The following is a 19,681-nucleotide window of genomic DNA, read 5'->3' as shown; positions in this document are numbered from 1 at the left end:
ACACTTTGAAAACAGTAAAACGCAGACTTCTCTCGTGATGCCGTTATAAACAGCAACATGAAGTTTGTTCATTAGTGAACTAATAAAATGAAAAAAATAAAAATGAGGACCCTGAAGTGGAAAGCCTTGTGTAGCGCGTCACGGAATGAAAATAGCATGCAGTGGCCTCGACTCATTCACCCTTCCTTGAAATTTTTATCTACGGAGATGTCAGAGTTAACATACGCCTTTGGCTTTGGCTTGCGTCTTCATTTACCGACCAACCGGGTGAACAATCCTGCAACTTTGCTCTCCTTAATATTAAAGAATGGTTGGCTCAGCACTCTTATGCATCACTTGACTGCCCGGCACATGAAGCGTGTTGGTTAGTAATTTACAATATTTAGTATGAGGAAATTATGTGATGGAAAAGATCGAATGTTAGAAAATATCAAAAGAGGGTAGAGAAAACCAGCTGAGTGACATGGTCCACTTTTGTTCAGCAGTTTTAATATTTTTCTTATCCGCGCATGAAGCTGAAACCAGTCGCACCATTTTATTCTATCAAGCTTTTTTCCATTCAATAAAAAAGGATTTTCAGGTGTGTAGTATTTTTACAGCACACTTTTTTTTCCTTTCCAAAACCAAAGGTGCTGCCTTTACATGCAAGTAATTTTTCTTTTCTTTCTGCCTTCCGAGTGTCTTTTCCCACCCGGGGCCGTCCCCACTCGCCTTCCATGTCCTTGCAATAAAACAAACCAACATTAAAGAACGGTCGAAATAATAATAAGAAAACGTCTCTCCAATGCCTGCTACACGATGCGCCAAAAGCAATATGCATTAAAGCATTCCGGAAGTTATTAATCGGGGAGGCGGTGGCTGAGTGGATAGCGTGACGGCGCCGCGTCCAGGACGACGCGGGTTCTCACTCCGGCCAGTGCCACAAGCTGGGAATGTTTAGTCACCGCCGAGTGGCTTAAGAATACCTACATGCTGTCCACAGAAGACCACCTATCAACCCGGACTTTACATTCTAGGATCAAAGATGAGCTCCGGGGGGCAGCATGAGCCAATGCAAGATGGCGCCACTATAAACACACTTGCTTGCGCCACGACGGGCTGGGGCCGACCATCAGGTCCCATCAAGAAAGCCTACCGGCGCCATAGGTGAATACGTAAAAAAAACCCTTTTTTTCTCTTTCTTGGTGAGTTACCTTCCAACGCTCACTCTCCTTTTCTCTTCCCCACTGACCTGTTTTACGCCTATTCCTCCTCCTCCTCCTCTTCCTCACCCTCCAAGAGGAGAACTCAAGACCTATATTGTTTTAGGAAAGAGGGTCTTTTTTAAAACTTTGGCCACTTAATATTGTCTTCGATTATACATACCACAAGAACCTTCCTGTCTGTCAGTATGTGTACGTCTTCCCGTCTGTTTGATTGTTCATGTATTTGTCTGTCTTCCTCTTATTTCGTTTTGTCTGTCTTGTCTGTCTTCGTCTTATTTCGTTTTGTCTGCCTTCCTCATATAGTGTTTGAGTAGTTTGATTGAGGAAAGCTGCCTCTCAAGTCCATCAGTTAAGTAATCAAAACATTTCCTTTTTCCAAAGTTGATAATGTTTGATGATAAAGTACTCTGTAAATAAAATCACCATATAATTCGAGGAGCAATGTCGTGGCACAGAACAATGAACAAAAAATAAGTACATCAGTGTTGTCCAAGAGTGATAAATAAATTTTGTACCAATTGTTTTTGCTTACTAAAAACGGCATGGTAAACTGCACTAGAAATGAGTTTCCAGAGGCTTCATGGAACAATGTCTGCCGTCGCCAAGCTCTTAATTCACATGACATGGTTACGTGTGTGTGTGTGTGTGTGTGTGTGTGTGTGTGTGTGTGTGTGTGTGTGTGTGTTTAAGCTGTACACAAAGTAACACACATTTAGGATGTCTGTGAGCTTCACATTAAACTCCGTCATGGCAGAGTGCCGTTATTCCAGGCATTCAATTATTACTAACATCATCATTATTATAATTATTAGTAACTGTTGTAGTAGTAATAGCAGCAGCAACAGCAGTATTAGCAGAGGTGGGCAAGTGCGGTACTTAGTGCGGTGGAGCGGTAGTACCGCATCACAAAAAAGTACCGCACTACCGCAAACTTTCTGAAAATACCGCACTAAAAAATCCTGCGGTACTTTTTGCGGTACTTAGAAAACCATCGAAGACATTTGTAGCGCGGCATGCTCACAGAAATGTCTTTTTTTTTTTTTTTTTACAGTGAATCGGACTCAATCAGTGAATCGGTATCAGTCATCAGTGATTCAATCATTCTGACTTTTCAGTTATTGTTCAAAATTAAATACTAAATGAATAACTCAGAGTAAATCCGTTCGTCACTCAACCCAAGGCGGCGCACCATGACTGTTTCTGACGATGACTTTTTTTTTTTTTTTTTTTTACAGCAAAGGAGACAGCTCAAGGGCACAAAAAAGTAAACATTAATAAAAAAAAAGCCCGCTACTCGCTGCTCCTAAAAAGAATCCAAAGAGGTGGCCGAAAGATAAGTCAGTTTCGGGAGGAGAGGTGTCCTGATACCCTCCTCTTGAAAGAGTTCAAGTCGTAGGCAGGAGGAAATACAGATGAAGGAAGATTGTTCCAGAGTTTACCAGCGTGAGGGATGAAAGAGTGAAGATGCTGGTTAACTCTGTCATAAGGGGTTTGGACCGTTGAGGGCTGCGCATGAGTTGCAAGTCGAGTGCAGCGGGGAGGGGGGAGGCATGCAGTTAGCAAGTTCAGAAGAGCAGTCAGCGTGGAAATATCGATAGAAGATAGAAAGAGAGGCAACATTGCGGCGGAATTTAAGAGGTAGAAGACTATCAGTATGAGGAGGAGAGCTGATGAGACGAAGAGCCTTTGCCTCCACTTTGTCCAGAAGAGCTGTGTGAGTGGAGCCCCCCCACACATGAGATGCATACTCCATACGAGGGCGGACAAGGCCCCTGTATATGGACAGCAACTGTGCAGGGGAGAAGAACTGGCGGAGACGGTACAGAACGCCCAGCCTCGAGGAAGCTGATTTAGTAAGAGAGGAGATATGAAGTTTCCAGTTGAGATTTTGAGTTAAGGATAGACCGAGGATGTTTAGTGTTGAGGAAGGTGATAGCTGGGTGTTGTCAAAGAATAGGGGATAGTTGTTTGGAAGATTGTGTCAATGCCATGTACACTGTGCAGTGTACATGGCAGTGTACAACAGTACAAGCAAACACTAACATGATCGCCGCTCAGTCTAATGTCCCGTACAATTTTTTCTTCGATGCATAACATTAACATAGACCATAGTACATACTATATCTGTTTTTTAACTTCATTGTAATTTTTTTATTTTCTCTCTCTCTCTCTCTCTCTCTCTCTCTCTCTCTCTCTCTCTCTCTCTCTCTCTCTCTCTCTCTCTCTCTCTCTCTCTCTCTCTCTCTCTCTCTCTCTCTCTCTCAATGTAGCCAAGATCAAAATTGTTTGATTATAATAATAATAATAATAATAATAATAATAATAATAATAATAATAATAAAATATTATTATTATTATTATTATTATTATTATTATTATTATTATTATTATTATTATTATTATCATTATTATTATTATTATCTACTCGTTGAAATTTCCACGTGGTTTCTTCGCTGGGGCATGAGACGCCAGGGCTTACAGTTTTCCCACGGGAGCCGCTATTAACAGTTGCAGTTGATGCGTTTTGTCGTAATATGTTGGACAGTTTGAATAATGTTTCACTCTTCCTGTCATGACTTTCCTATATAAGTAATCTTTCGTTTTCGCTCAAACGCTTGAGAATATTCCTCCCCTTCCTAGCCTAGTCCCCTTCCTCTTCACTCCCCCATACCCCTGCAGCTGCACCACCCTTCCTTCCTTCCTTCCTTCCTACCCCCCACTTCCTCCTCTCTCACAAGACGCTGATCTCCTCCTCGCCCTTCCCTACCCCCTCCTTCCTCTCTCGGAAAGTTGCATTCCCTTCCCTCCCACTCCTCCCCTTACCGTCCTCTACTCCCCGGCCTGTCCCCCTCTTCCTCCTCCCTTACCTCCCTCTCTCCCTCCCCAAGTCCTTTATTTTTTTTGTATCTCAAGTTATTAGTTAGTCAATGGATAGTCAGGATAGGCACTGAAGTATTTTTTTGTTGTCACTAGTAACTACCGCTACCGCAGTACCGCACACCACGTACCGCACTGGGGAAAAAAAAAGAATGGGACCGCACTACCACAACCGCACTACTGATTTTTCAGTACCGCGCCCACCTCTGAGTATTAGTAATAATAAATGTTATAAAATTTCTAATGTAAAATGATTATCATTGTTGCAGTAGTGCCTTCGCTACATAGTGGCCTAAATATTTTCTTGTGATTTAATATAAGTTATCTTCTTTGCTTCCCTCCTTCGCAGAGAACATTTGGGTAGAGGCGCGCGTGGCCATCGTGGGCAGCCGGGACCTCCTCGGCAGCACGCTGTCCTGCCACGCCCACATGCCCTCCCTCGCCCAGGCCCTCACTGTCGTCCCGCAGGTCCAGACGGCCTCCGTCATCGTCAACGTCACGTGTGAGTACACGCAGAGTTAGATAATAATTGTTTTCATATTTAGGCCTTAGCGTTGTAAAGCAGTCGTCATTTTACATTCAAAGAGTTAAATGTAAATCACATACATAATGAATTGCAAATGAATAATAATCGCTTTTACATAAACGAACTTGTTACAGATCAGTCATCGTTGTTTATTTCATTCCCTATGAAGCCATCGCTTCCACACTCCAGGCGTCACAAACGTCACCATTATATCTTAAATTTATGAATCAAAATTCTCATTTGGTTTGAAGTGTTGAATAATCACTGTTTCAATTTCCCAACCATTACAAATCATTAGTCTTTCTCTTTTACGCGAATAAGTATAGTTTATACTTTTCTGTGGTTACAAATCCGTTATATTTTCACATTTCACTGAAACATCCCATCAGACCCTCGTTCCACCAGAACATAACAATTTTACGCACCACATCGCTACGAAAAAAAAAAAAAAATAGTACAAACGATTCGACCTTTTTTGAAAATGCGCAAGGAAGCTCTGAAGGCCGACCCTTATCTGTGTAGCTCTGTCAGGCTCCGCGCAGTCCGATAAGCCTTAACAAGCCTCCATTACTCGCTGATGTCCAGGGCCTGACCGGAAGCCGCCGGTTACGGATTTCCATCAAGAGGAACCTACGCGACCGATGGGAATCTTTGTCCCCCTCTCTAATGTCTGTCTGTCTGTCTGTCTGTCTGTTCTCTCTCTCTCTCTCTCTCTCTCTCTCTCTCTCTCTCTCACACACACACACACACACACACAGTAGCAGCGGTCGAGGCAAGACGTGTCCGAGACAGCTCCTGAATTCGTCCTTCACACCGACCTATCAACGCTTAACAAGGGAAATGGCGCAGCAGCCCCTCTGCTCAAACCTGGAGCAGCTAGTTAAGGAGAATGTGGAAGAAGAGCTTGATAATCTTGGGAAAGAGTCCACCAGGAGAAGCAAAACTGTCAAGGAAGTTGCTGCTTCCATTATGCCAGGTATTGCAAATGTAATATCTGTGACTGTCACCGTCACCGTGTCAACAGTGGTGAAGGACATCACTGACAAGCTAACATGAGTTCTGCCGAGTAACAAAAAAATCAGTTTATTTCATCGATACGACAACGACCGGCTGGAACAATATACAAGAAGAGACAACCTGATAATATGTGGCATTGAGGAAGACCAGCAGGATGAGGACGAAGACGTGTTTCAAGCAAAAGTTCTGGAAGTTGCAGCCGATGTTGGAGTGAAACTTGAAGCAGACAATATATCCATCGCCCATCGGCTGGGGAGGACTGGGGACAGAAGCAGACTAGTGATTGTGCGATTTTGCCACAGGAGGAAAAGAAATGCAGTGCTGAAGAACAGAAAAGAGTTGAAGAAAAAGAACAAGAAAATATGCATCAATGAGGACTTGACACTCCTAAGGTCTACGCTGCTGAAAATTACTGAGAAACAAGAGGAAGTGAGGAACGCTACCACAAGAGACGGGTGAATACTGGCATGGCTCGACAACAAAGAGAGACCCGTGGAGATTACTACCCCTGAAGATCTCCATAAAGTTGACATCGACTCATCAGACTGGAGGCGTCTAAAGCTGGATCACCTGGTTAAGCAGTACAGCACCATCCCTTGTTAGACCAGTACTCTGCATATAACAGAGTAAGTACGCAAACAACATCTTTACAAACCATAACACTTACGCGTAGTACAATGCCTATAACACCCACAAAAGATACAACAGTAACACATAACATAACACCTCAGAAAGGCAGCATATCTTCATAGACAAACAAAAGTTCAAAACACGCACACAGTGAAACACTAACTCAATATTCGACACACACATGTTGTTCTACCACTCAAGGACCTGCGTCCACCATAATGAACACTGAGTTTAAGTATAAATATTATGGTAACAAATGTTTGTGGTTTAAAATCGAAGTTATCTTTGATAGAGTTTATGGAGTTTATTACGAGCTATGATATAGTATGTATATGTGAAACAAGATGTAATGATGCCAACATGAATAATATGGGAAATGTGATGGAAAAAATGGATATAATATTGTTTATAAGAATAGGAGCACCTTAAGTAGATATAAATCAGGAGGTATTGTAATTATGGTTAAAACCAAGATGAATGTAAGGTGGACAGAGGTAAAAACTAGTGATGAAACCTTGCTATCTGTTCGAGTGAATGGGCGGGACATTGGTTTGGAGAAAGACTTGTTAGTCACGTGTGTATACATTCCCCCTAGTCACTCTCGGTATGGCAAGCCGGAACACTTCGATGAATTGGATGATTTTTTTCTGTCTTATACTGATTGTTTTCACGTTATGGGTGGTGATTTTAACACATACAGGTACTTTTTCTGACGTTGCTAAATTTACCCAGGACATTTTTTACTTTAATTTTTTAACATCGATGCCTGTTTTACCAACAGACATCGATGTTAATGTCGTTTTAAGCTCCGCAGGCTGTGGCGGGAGTAAGTGTAATCAAGATGATACACCGGGCAGAAGTTCTTACGGGAAGAAAATGATGGAAGTGTGTAAAAACAACAATGTAGTTGTGTTTAATGGAAGAGTTGGTGAAGCTACGGGAATTGGAAGATATACTACCACTTATAAAACAACTATTGACTATGTTATTGGTACGTGCGATATTGTTAAACATGTGAAAAAAATTAAAGTACTGGACTTTGATCCATTGCTCTCAGATGTACACTGGTATTAACACCATGTTAGATTTTTCCTGTGTGAGGAGGTCTTCAGTTGAAGACCTCACACAGGTCTCATACCGTGGTTCCCCAGGGAAATGGAGGAATTAAAGAAAGAATGAGTATATGAGTAGTGTGGATGTTAGCAGAGTGGATGAGCTACTTGACAGAGTCTGACATGACTGTGGATGACATGACTCGTCAGATAAAACTTGTACTACTAGACCCTGCTTTGAAGTTGTTTCCCAAGTCTAGTGGCAGCAAATGTATTGAGAAAAGTAGCAACGCCAACATGAAAGGATATGATAAAAAGTGTTTCACCGCTGGAGAAGAATATCACAAAGCAAAGAACAAGCATAATAAGCATAAAAGTGTTAATACGTGTTGAGAAAAGTGAAATATATAAGAAATAAATAACAAGGGTGAAAAACAAACAGAACTCTGATATTGTTCAACAATTTAGAGAAGACAAGAGTAAAGATCCAAAGACATACTGGAAAATATTAAAAGGTGAACACAGCAACAGAGAGAATGGAATCGCCCTTCAACAAATTTTATGACCATTTTAAATTGTTATTTACCGACGATGACCATGATTATAACAAGGGTATTATTTATGAAATAACAATTGACTTTAACTCACCTATATTAAATGACCCTATTACTTATGATGAGATCAAAAGGTGTATTAGAAAACTTAAAAACAATAAGTCTCCTGGTGTGGACATTATTATCAATGAATACATAAAATGTACTGAAGACCCTCTGTGCCCTTTATATGTTAAACTATTTAATAAGATTTTAGATACAGGCGTTTTTCCATCAGAGTGGTCAATTGGTGTAATAATACCATTATATAAGAACAAGGGAGACATTAAAGACACGAATAACTTAGAGGCATTACGTTCCTGAGCTGCATGGGAAAGCTGTTTACTTCCTTCTTGAATGACCGCCTTAACCAGCATTCGGAGGATAATTAATTGATAAATGAAACCCAGGCAGGCTTTCGGCAAGAATATTCTACCTTGGACCATATGTTTTTGCTCATATGTATTACTGACTTATTTAAGTGGAGGAAGAGGAAATTGTTTTGTTTATTTGTAGATTATAAAAAGGCTTTTGATAAGGTATGGAGGGAAGGGTTATGGTGGAAACTTGTAAGAGATAATGCTAAAGGTAAATTTCGCAAAGTAATTCACAGTATGTATAATAATATTAAGTCATGCGTAATGGTAACTCAAGAAATGTCTGACACGTTTATGTGCAGCATGGGTGTGAGGCAGTGAGAAAAGTTGTCGCCTTTGTTGTTTGCTTTCTTTGTAAATGATTAGCTGGAAAAACTCATGGAACAATTGTAAATTTCTAGATTTTGATAACGATCTAATGAATGGTTATTTGCGTCTATTAGTATTAATGTACGCAGATGACACAGTATTACTTTATGACAGTGAGTCATATATCAAACAGACACTAACAGTTCTTCATAGGTATTTTTCTGAATGGAAGTTAGACATTAACTGTGATAAGACTAAAATCGTTATATTCAGCAGAGGTCAAGTGCAAACAAGCAATTTTGAGTTTAATCTGGGAGGTAAGAAAATTGAAGTGGTTAACGATTACACATATTTGGGTATTTTGTTTAATTATAACGGGAAATTCAGAAAGAGGGAGTTGGAACTTGTAGAAAATTCATCCAGGGCCTTATATTCACTCATCGGCACCGCTCGTAAATATGATTTGCCTGTTGATATCCAGATTGAATTGTTTAACACTATAGTTGTACCTGTATTAACTTATTGCTGTGAAATCTGGGGTGATAATAGTTTATGAAGCATGTAGTATATGTCCACAGATATACGAGTACAGATATTGTTTATGGGAGTTAGGGGTGTATTCACTGGAAATAACTGTTAAATGTAAGTTGATTAATTTCTGGTTTGGAATAGTTACGGGGAAGACATAAAATTAAGTCACGTGATGTATAATTGTTTATTGCAGCTATACACGAGCGGGATCTATATGTCTCCTGGGTTGGAATAAATTAAGAATATATGTACTGAGTGTGGTATGGCAGGAGTGTGGATGACGGAATCTATTACCAATCGAACATGGTTTCGTAAAGCAGTGGAACAGAAATTACAAGATATCTGGATAACAACTCGGTATAGTAATGTGACAAGTAGAGGTAGCTTTAGTAATTATGAACTGTATATAGAGATTTATGGGATGGAGGAGTACCTAGTCAAGCTTAATAAATGTAATCGACTTTATATAACCAAACTACGCACTGGAAACAGTCAACTGCCAATAATTACAGGTAGACATAGCCACATAAGTAGGGAAGAGCGGTATTGCACTAAATGTAATGATAATAGAATTGAGGATGAATTTCATGTTTTATTACAGTGTCAAAATCAAGATATTGTTCAGTTAAGAAATATGTATATACCGGAATACTACATAATACGCTCAAATCAGATAAGTTTGTTGATTTAATGCAGAGGAAAAATTTAGAGTTGTTAACGAATTTGGCAAAATTTATTAAGGGTTTGTTAAGGTTGTTTAGATGAATTTATGTTTTTTTACATTTCTTAGGAGCAGTGCTCCATACTCTGTAAGAGTCTGAGCAAATAAATATATTCTATTCTATTCTATTCACACACACAGGCATGGTCGTCCACATACCCATTAGTGACGGCTTTAAGACGGGGATGTCGCTCTCCTTCGTTTAATGGCCGCCGATTTACTTATCTAACTCGATGTTCGTCGTTAGCTTAGTTTCGTTACTGTGACATGCTTTTGTTTACAGATTTGCTGCTCTGCTCACTTAGCACGTCTCTTTTATTGACTGCGTGCGTTTTTTTCTTCATTTTATAACATTAAAGATGACAGGCCATGAGAAAAACAGACATGCATGAAAAGTCATCAAAGATATGTTCCTATAAAGAATGGTACAAGAGAAATTTAAGAGAAGTATTCAGTCTGGTTTGGGGATGTAATGATATTCCCTTCGTGAACGTATTTCAGCTGTAGGAAATAGGAATGTTGACAAGTGAATGATGTTCCTGAGTTTACCAGATAAAGGGAAGAATGAATATAAAAAATTTCGGTTTGCCTGCCGCACAGCGAGCTGATGCATGTCTTTAGTGTGTGTGTGTGTGTGTGTGTGTGTGTGTGAATGATAAGGCCTGCATCGCGAGGTAGCACACAGCGGTCACATTCATACTAGTTGGACGTAATAATGTGCAGTAGATTTAATGGAACTGTACATAAACTATAATTGATGACAGTGAGAAATAAAGGCTGAGTCATGTTTCAATAACAGCGCACGCAATTGCTTCTTAAGTGAAGCCTGACCTATGCTAATTCAGCTGAAGAAGTCGATATTCTTTTCTCAACTATTCAAAAAACCGATGTCGTGACTTTAATTATATGAAAAGTCGATTTCGTTGGTTTTACTATAGAAGTCTTATTTAAACTCTGGATGGAAAGTATAGCGTGTATGCTTTATGTAGTTACTGAATGAATGCTTCTCATTAATAAGGAAAAACAAATCTTAAGACTCCGGTGAAAGAGGAAACCAACCCCTCGGCACATGTTCGCCTAAAACCATCCCCTAAAACCATTCCCTACCTCAAATGGTCCGGGAGCCCGACAACCACGCGGGTGGAATGTTGTGAAGTTGAAAGGAGGTCCTGAGATTCGCTTTCCGTGAACTAAAAGAATTAATTACGCGCGTCGGTGCGAGCCAATATGAGAAGACATTCCAAGTAAAGAATCCTACTTGGAAAACGATACAGAAGAACACTAGGAACACAGTGCTTGTTAGTCGCTAAAACACCGCTAAGAAGCTCGACGTAGAAACTATTCGAGACAGTTTTCAACACGAGTCAAATAACTTCTGGGGATACTGACACCATAAATACAACACTAAAGTAAAAAAAATAAAAAGCAGATTTTCTCCGGTACTTGGTCATATTTCATCAATTAAAAAGACATCGCTGGTCATGGATTTTTCATAGGTCAAAATAATACATTACGATTGTACTGTATTGTATTTTAAGATCAATAAATTAACTATCTTTTTACGACAGCCTCATTCTAAACTTCTATCTTTCTCTGTTTCTCTATGCTGTTACAGTGCCGCCGGTGACAGTGAGGATCCTGAGCCCCGGTGCGGCAGCCTCGGCGGGCACAGAGCTGCGACTGAGCTGCCGTGCTGCGGGCTCCCACCCCCCCGCCCTCATTATTTGGTGGAACGGACACAAGCGGCTGTCTCCGGTGTCTTACGCAGTAAGTATTTTTTTTTTTTTTTTTTTTTTTTTTACAGCAAAGGAGACAGCTCAAGGGCACAAAAAAGTAAACACCAACAAAAAAAAAAGCCCGCCACTCGCTGCTCCCAAAAAGAATCCAAAGAGGCGGCCGAAAGATAAGTCAGTTTCGGGAGGAGAGGCGTCCTGACACCCTCCTCTTGAAAGAGTTCAAGTCGTAGGCAGGAGGAAATACAGATGAAGGAAGATTGTTCCAGAGTTTACCAGCGTGAGGGATGAAAGAGTGAAGATGCTGGTTAACTCTTGCATAAGGGGTTTGGACAGTATAGGAATGAGCATGAGTAGAAAGTCGAGTGCAGCGGGGCCGCGGAGGGGAGGCATGCAGTTAGCAAGTTCAGAAGAGCAGTCAGCGTGGAAATATCGATAGAAGATAGAAAGAGAGGCAACATTGCGGCGGAATTTAAGAGGTAGAAGACTATCAGTATGAGGAGGAGAGCTGATGAGACGAAGAGCCTTTGCCTCCACTCTGTCCAGAAGAGCTGTGTGAGATGCATACTCCATACGAGGGCGGACAAGGCCCCTGTATATGGACAGCAACTGTGCAGGGGAGAAGAACTGGCGGAGACGGTACAGAACGCCCAGCCTCGAGGAAGCTGATTTAGTAAGAGATGAGATATGAAGTTTCCAGTTGAGATTTTGAGTTAAGGATAGACCGAGGATGTTTAGTGTTGAGGAAGGTGATAGCTGGGTGTTGTCAAAGAATAGGGGATAGTTGTTTGGAAGATTGTGTCGAGTGGATAGGTGGAGAAACTGTGTTTTTGAGGCGTTGAAGGACACCAGGTTCTTCTTGCCCCAATCGGAAATAATAGTAAGGTCTGAGGCTAAGCGTTCTGCAGCCTCCAGCCTTGAGTCGTTAAGTTCCTGAAGGGTGGGTCTTCTATTAAAAGAAGTTGAATAATGCAGAGTGGAATCATCGGCGTAGGAATGGATAGGACAGTTCGTTTTGGAAAGAAGATCATCAATGAACAACAGAAAAAGAGTGGGAGATAGGACAGAACCCTGTGGGACACCACTGTTAATAGATTTAGGTGAAGAACAGTGACCGTCTACCACGGCAGAAATAGAACGGTCAGAAAGGAAACTGGAGATAAAGGTACAGAGAGAAGGATAGAAACCGTAGGAGGGTAGTTTAGAAAGCAAAGATTTGTGCCAGACCCTATCAAAAGCTTTTGATATGTCCAGCGCAATAGCAAAAGTTTCACCGAAACGGCTAAGAGAGGATGACCAAGAGTCAGTTAAGAAGGCTAGGAGATCACCAGTAGAACGCCCATTGCGGAACCCATACTGGCGATCAGATAGAAGGTCAGAAGTGGAAAGGTGCTTTTGAATCTTACGGTTAAGGATTGATTCAAAAGCTTTAGATAGACCAGAAAGTAAAGCAATAGGACGGTAGTTTGAGGGATTGGAGCGGTCACCCTTCTTAGGTACAGGCTGTGTGAAGGCATACTTCCAGCAAGAAGGAAAGGTAGATGTTGACAGGCAGAGGCGAAAGAGTTTGACCAGGCAGGGTGACAGCACGGAGGCACAGTTTTTAAGGACAATAGGAGGCACTCCATCAGGTCCATAAGCCTTCTGAGGATTGAGGCCAGAGAGGGTATAGAAAACATCATTTTGAAGAATCTTTATAACAGGCATAAAGGAGTCAGAGGGGGGATGAGTAGGAGGAATATGCCCAGAATCGTCCAGAGTGGAGTTTTTAGAAAAAGTTTGAGAGAAGAGTTCAGCCTTAGAGATAGATGAGACGGCAGTGTTGCCGTCAGGACTGAGGAGTGGAGGGAAAGATGAAGAAGTGAAGTTGGAGGAGATGTTTTTGGCTAGATGCCAGAAGTCACGGGAAGAGTTAGAGAAAGCAAGGTTTTGACATTTTCTATTAATGAAAGAATTTTTGGTTAGTCGGAGAATAGATTTGGCACGATTTCGGGCAGAAATGTAAAGTTCATAATTAGCATTAGTTTGAAGGCTCTGGTATCTTTTGTGAGCTACCTCTCTATCATTGACAGCACGAGAACAAGCGTGATTAAACCAAGGCTTTTTAGCGTGAGGAGTAGAGAAAGAACGAGGAATGTATGCCTCCATTCCAGAGACAATCACCTCTGTGATGCGCTGAGCACACACAGAGGGGTCTCTATCCTGGAAGCAATAATCATCAAGGCAGAGAAAAGAGGAAAGCTGGGTGGATGGAAGAGGAACGGGAAGGAGTACATGGAGGGAGGAAGAGACGAAGTAGCATTTGATTTGTGTATGGTTTGGGAAGTGTCGTGTCTTCTTCCGTCGTCTGCCTCCAGTGTTTTTTATTTTATTTTTATATAGTGACCTCTTGACGCACACGACCATCCTTTGTTAACATAAATTATCTACTAGTGTGGCATGATAATTCATTACGCCGTTGTACTGATAGATAAAGGGGGACAGGTCAGTTGCCTCAAACTATCGCCCAATTAGCTTAACATCGGTTATAGGGAAGATGCTGGAGTCCATAATAGCCAGGAACATTCGGGAGCATTTAGAGAAACATAGTTTGATTCACGACTCGCAGCATGGGTTCACAAAAGGTAGGTCATGCCTCACCAATCTCTTGTCCTTCTACAATAAAGTATTTGAGGCGGTTGACAGAGATGAAAATTATGATGTAATCTATCTTGATTTTAGTAAAGCGTTTGACAAAGTTCCTCACCAACGACTGTTGCTTAAATTACAGGCTCACGGAGTAGAGGGTAAAGTTTTGAACTGGGCCAAGGCGTGGCTTAGCAATAGGAAGCAAAGAGTGCAAATCAATGGTAAAAGATCTGACTGGGGATGTGTTACGAGTGGGGTCCCACAAGGTTCGGTATTAGGTCCACTTTTGTTTATTATTTATATCAATGACTTAGACACAGGAATTAGTAGTGATGTTAGTAAATTTGCAGATGATACCAAGATCGGTAGAGTAATTGAGTCGGATCAGGACGCTATTATTCTCCAAGGTGACCTCAACAGATTATATGACTGGGCGGATAAATGGCAGATGGAGTTCAATGTAGGGAAGTGCAGTATTCTGAGTGTAGGTAGGAACAACCCCTCACATAACTATTGCTTAAATGACACTCTCATAAGTAGGTCTGGGTGCGAGAGGGATTTAGGGGTCTTAGTGAGCTCTGATCTCCGTCCAAGGGCACAATGCATTCAAGCTAGAAATCGAGCTAATAGGGTACTGGGATTTATTTCAAGGAGCGTAAGCAACAGAAGCCCCGAAGTCTTCCTCAAACTATATTTAGCATTAGTTAGACCTCATCTTGACTATGCGGTTCAGTTCTGGTCACCCTACTATAGAATGGATATCAAAATGTTAGAATCGGTGCAGAGGAGGATGACTAAGATGATTCAGGGGTTGAGAAGCTTGCCATACGAGGAAAGACTCAAACAGTTAAACTTGCATTCTCTAGAAAGGCGAAGGGTGCGTGGAGACATGATCGAGGTTTATAAATGGATGAAGGGCTTTAATAAGGGAGACATTCATAAGGTTTTGTTGGTAAGAGAACCGGGTAGGACACGAAGTAACGGGTTTAAACTGGATAAATTCAGATTCAACAGGGACATAGGCAAAAATTGGTTTACTAACAGGGTGGTGGATGAGTGGAATAGGCTTAGCAGTCATGTGGTGAGTGCCAATACAATTGTCACATTCAAAAATAGACTAGATAAATTCATGGACAGCGATATTAGGTGGGGTTAGATACGCGGGAGCTTAGGGTCAAAGGAGCTGCCTCGTACAGGCCTACCGGCCTCTTGCAGACTCCTGCGTTCTTATGTTCTTATGTTCTTATAAAGAAACGGGGGACGAGAACAGGACGGGACATACGCGAGAGTAAGTATGAGGAGGGAGGGCTGGAGGAGGGAACTTGGGTGCAATGTGGGGAAGAAAGTTTTGGTCTAGTACGTACACTCTGATGGAAAGATGATTATTAACTTTCACGCAAGCAGAACAAGGCAGCAGAAACTTTTACCCAACGCACGCTAAATGAAATGTGATGTGCAATGCTAAGAGAAATAAAATTATGGTAACAATAAGAGAAAAACAGGGAAATACTGAGCGGCAAGACGAGTTCTGTCGAATACGGAGCGCGCACTGCTCTATAAACTACACTAACGGCACAAGTTTGTGGACGAAAAGAGGAAAATTGTTGGATAAACGGGAAGCAAGGAAGAGGCGAGGCAAGTCCGAGATTGTAGAATAAGGATAAAAAGAGGGAAGGGAAAAGGAAGAAAAGGAACACAAATAAAAAAAAAAAAAAGGAAAATGGAGAAAATATATAATATGATTGCAGTTTCGTAATCGACTAGTACTGTTTCTTTCCTCTGGTAACGGCAATCGTGGGGTGGAGGGAAATGCCGGCAAGGTGTGAAAAGGTAGAAAAGACGATGATTGGTGTAAAGTGAAGGGATAGTAAGGTGAGCGGTGGGAGAGGGGACAACAGAAAAGGAAAATTAGCAAAATCGGTATGGAGAGTAGGAGGGAAGGAGAGTGCGACATTGAGGAAGGAATATAAGATTATTAGTGAAGAGGGAGAGGGAGACAGAAATAGAATTGAACAAAGAATTTAAGTGAAAATGAGTTAAGAGTAATAAGAATTAGCGTCCAGGAGAGAGAGAGAGAGAGAGAGAGAGAGAGAGAGAGAGAGAGAGAGAGAGAGAGAGAGAGAGAGAGAATGTGAGTCGCTTTGTTCTTCTTGCCGTCCTCGCCCTCAGGTGGAGGCGGGAGGCAACGTCACCAGCGCCACGCTCACGCTGCTGGTGAGGCGGGAACACAATGGGGCGACGCTCACCTGCACCGCCTCCAACCCCGCCCTACCCGGGGAACGCCACCTGTCAGACTCCATCAAGCTGAGCGTCTACTGTGAGTAAAAGGGAAACTGTGCTAGAGGGAGGGAGTCTTGCTTCTTGTGTCAGTTTGAGGGCGCTACAGTGTCAGCTTAAGTGATGAAAACTCAATGTTGTGTGAAGGAAGGAGTGACTGAGGAATGGACTGTGAGGAATGGTGGCATTTTGAAAGGAAGGGGACTAATGGCAGTATTTTCTCTTTAATTAGCTTGATAAATGTGTGTTGTTGTGTGTCTGTGTTATGGTAGAGGTCGCAACCTGTGTGTGTAAAGGTGAAAGATGGAGTGAGCCGTTGGTGTGAGAGTGCGTCACTGTTCTTGTCGGGAAGGGGAAGGGAAAGTGTGAGGGGAAGAAAGAGGTGTGTGTCATGCGTTTTTCTTTTATCAGAGTGAGTTTTGTACTCTAAGTCTGCAATGGGGTCAAGGTGAGGAAGTGAAGTTGTTTACGGGGATGAAGACACGCTAGACTAAGAGTTTGTTGGTGTGAAGACCGCGTCCAAGCTGTGCTGTCGTAAGGGTGAGAGAGTGAGGTTGTTTGAATAAGAAAGTTGAGGATAATGAGAGAGAGGTGTTAGACTATTTTGCGAAGTTAGGGTGCAGAAGCTAAAAGGCGCCTCTAATTTTTATCGTAGGAGTGAAATCAATCCCAAGTTTTCATTTTTTCAATATCTTATAAACGAGTTCGACACACTAACTGCACTCATAGTGGTGCATAATCTGAATTCACGGTCCTATAATAAACAATTATTCACGTACAATCAACACCGGGACAAATCTCGTCACATGACGCCTTTCACGGGTCTTAGGCGGTGAATCCATGTGCATAATATAAGAGCTACAATATGAAACGCCTCCCTGCAGCCGCCGCTCTGTCCACTTTTGTTCGCCTGAGCTTTGCCGAGGCCTTTGAAGTAAAAGTTTTGGGTTCATGCGTTTTACTAATCCGAACTTTTTGTTACTGAAACGGATGCACTCTTTTTCAAAGTTTCAATCTCAACTCAAAATTGCGATATGATCTATCTCTTCCTTTAGGGAATAGACGGGAAAGTAATATAGACTTAACTTGACACGTGGATGACAAGACGTGTGGCAAGCGGGAACAGGAGGGCAGAGCGATGCGGGGTGTGTGGTGTGCTGGAGAGGGACGAGGTGGAGAAGGAAGAGCCATGAGGAGCACTGGATATAAGGACGTTAGTGATAAGGGAAGAGACACAAACTACAAACAAAGACCAAAGAGAAATGAGAGAGAGAGGTGAGGAAGGAGAAAAGGAGATAAGCAGCCGAGACAAGGGGAAAGACAGAAGCTAGCCTTTTATGTTGAGAGTATCAGAGGGTGTGCATGTCTTACATCAAAGCATGGCAATTAACAAGCTAAACTAATCTCACAGAGCGTAAGAAACTGATACAGAGAAGAGCAACATCAAAGCACTTGTTCATGTTCATTATACAAACAAATAAGAGTAGAGACAAAACACGTATACAGTTTGTTTCTTTGGTTATATAACATTTTATCCTAATGCGTAAATGAAATGCTACTGTCAACTACGCCTGTCTAATGATAAAATTGACCAATCATTCATTACCTACACTGTTAACCATAGTGTGTGTGTGTGTGTGAGAGAGAGAGAGAGAGAGAGAGAGAGAGAGAGAGAGAGAGAGAGAGAGAGAGAGAGAGAGAGAGAGAGAGAGAGAGAGAGAGAGAGAGAGAGAGAGAGCTTGTTACATAACTCCCAGGCATATGAGGCAATCTGATGACACACTCAACACCGAATAAAATCAACACAATAACTGGTAGCATGAAGGTGAATATTGTTAAGGTTATTGTGTTCTTCACTAATAACGACGAGGAGGTGGCGGCGATGTCGAGTGTAGATAATTGCTTTAACATGTAAAACGCAGATCGTAAAGCGTCTATCATTCTGTCCACCCTAAGACGCTAGTAATGTTAAAGCTGTATTGTACACGTGATTGCGAATACCAGGAACACTGCTTAACAAGAAGAGCAAATAATTCAAATCAAAAGCAACATCCATTTCACTCTCTGAACCCACAGTGGCCAATTACATCAGTGCTGGTTGGGTTGTAAAGTTCAGTAATCACGGCTTAAAATGCTAAAGGTAGTCCACTAAAGCATGGCAGGCACCGCATCAACCACTCGAAAACTAACAGGTGCACTCCGCGGCTAATTACGGCTAATAATCCCCTCACCCGCGGTGCTTCCAACTGAGATTAATTTCGAATAATCCTTTCCTCCCACCCTTCAGCATCTGGTTCAATATTCTCTTATTTCTTCGCCACCTTTTCAATCTCATTTGCCGGTGCTCTCCTTTGCTGCCCTTCCTTAGCCAACCATCCCACCCTTCTTCACGCCGCGCGCCGTGTTCTCACCTGTACCGCCCATCAGTGTAATCCTCTTCCCTGATGTAATGAAGGAAGCAAGACGAAGTGACGAGAGTAAGGGAAGCAGGATTACTTCAGGAGATTATTCGGGAGGTAATGAATACAATGTGTGTGTGTGTGTGTGTGTGTGTGTGTGTGTGTGTGTGTGTGTGTGTGTGTGTGTGTGTGTGTGTGTGTGTGTGTGTGTATTTACCTAATTGTAGTTTTACAGGGCCTGGGCATTACGCTCGTGTGCGTGTGTGTGTGTGTGTGTGTGTGTGTGTGTGTGTGTGGAAAACCGAGGCGAAAACAACGGAAGCATGGTTAGCAGTACGTAAATAGAATGCGAACACAATAATATATAAATATTCAAGTTATGCTTTTTGCCGGGGAGATATTGAAGCATACTGAATACCGCAGTTCTCTTTCCTATCAAAACAAGTACCGCGTCCATGCACTTCACTCTCTAATGGAGCCTTGAAAAATATTTTGATCACGCAGAGACAAAATATGTTGACTAGAATGTTCACCGAAATGAAATACCGAAGCCCACGATGCTCGGCTCATGCACGTATTTACTTTTCAGTGTTAGTGAGGAATGTACAGCGGCTTGTAATCATAACGCACCGCTGCATTCTCTCTCTCTCCAGTGGAACTGATGTAATTAGAAAACGGAGAAAGAAATTACAAGGAAAAGTACGAGACCAATTTTGTTTAAGGTCACGTTTAGCAACGGCAGACGCTTTCCGGCTTCATGCCTTATGGTGATGTGTGATGGTGTGATATGGCTGGTGGTGGTGGTG

General features: G+C 41.9%; 1 protein-coding gene across 1 annotated transcript in view; it reads left to right on the top strand.

Annotated features, from left to right (window-relative positions):
• LOC127007181 (uncharacterized) overlaps positions 1 to 19,681 on the top strand; it is a 149,252-nt gene that overhangs the window by 114,849 nt on the left and 14,722 nt on the right. The window contains exons 5-7 of the mRNA XM_050877895.1: positions 4,432 to 4,584; positions 11,454 to 11,605; positions 16,369 to 16,516. Coding sequence (XP_050733852.1) covers positions 4,432 to 4,584; positions 11,454 to 11,605; positions 16,369 to 16,516 — 453 coding nt within the window. The remainder of the gene's footprint in view (positions 1 to 4,431; positions 4,585 to 11,453; positions 11,606 to 16,368; positions 16,517 to 19,681) is intronic.

Source organism: Eriocheir sinensis, chromosome 34, assembly GCF_024679095.1.
Source record: "Eriocheir sinensis breed Jianghai 21 chromosome 34, ASM2467909v1, whole genome shotgun sequence".
Classification (NCBI taxonomy): domain Eukaryota; kingdom Metazoa; phylum Arthropoda; class Malacostraca; order Decapoda; family Varunidae; genus Eriocheir; species Eriocheir sinensis.
Note: the sequence above shows the minus strand (reverse complement) of the source record. Positions and strands in the feature narration are given on the sequence as shown.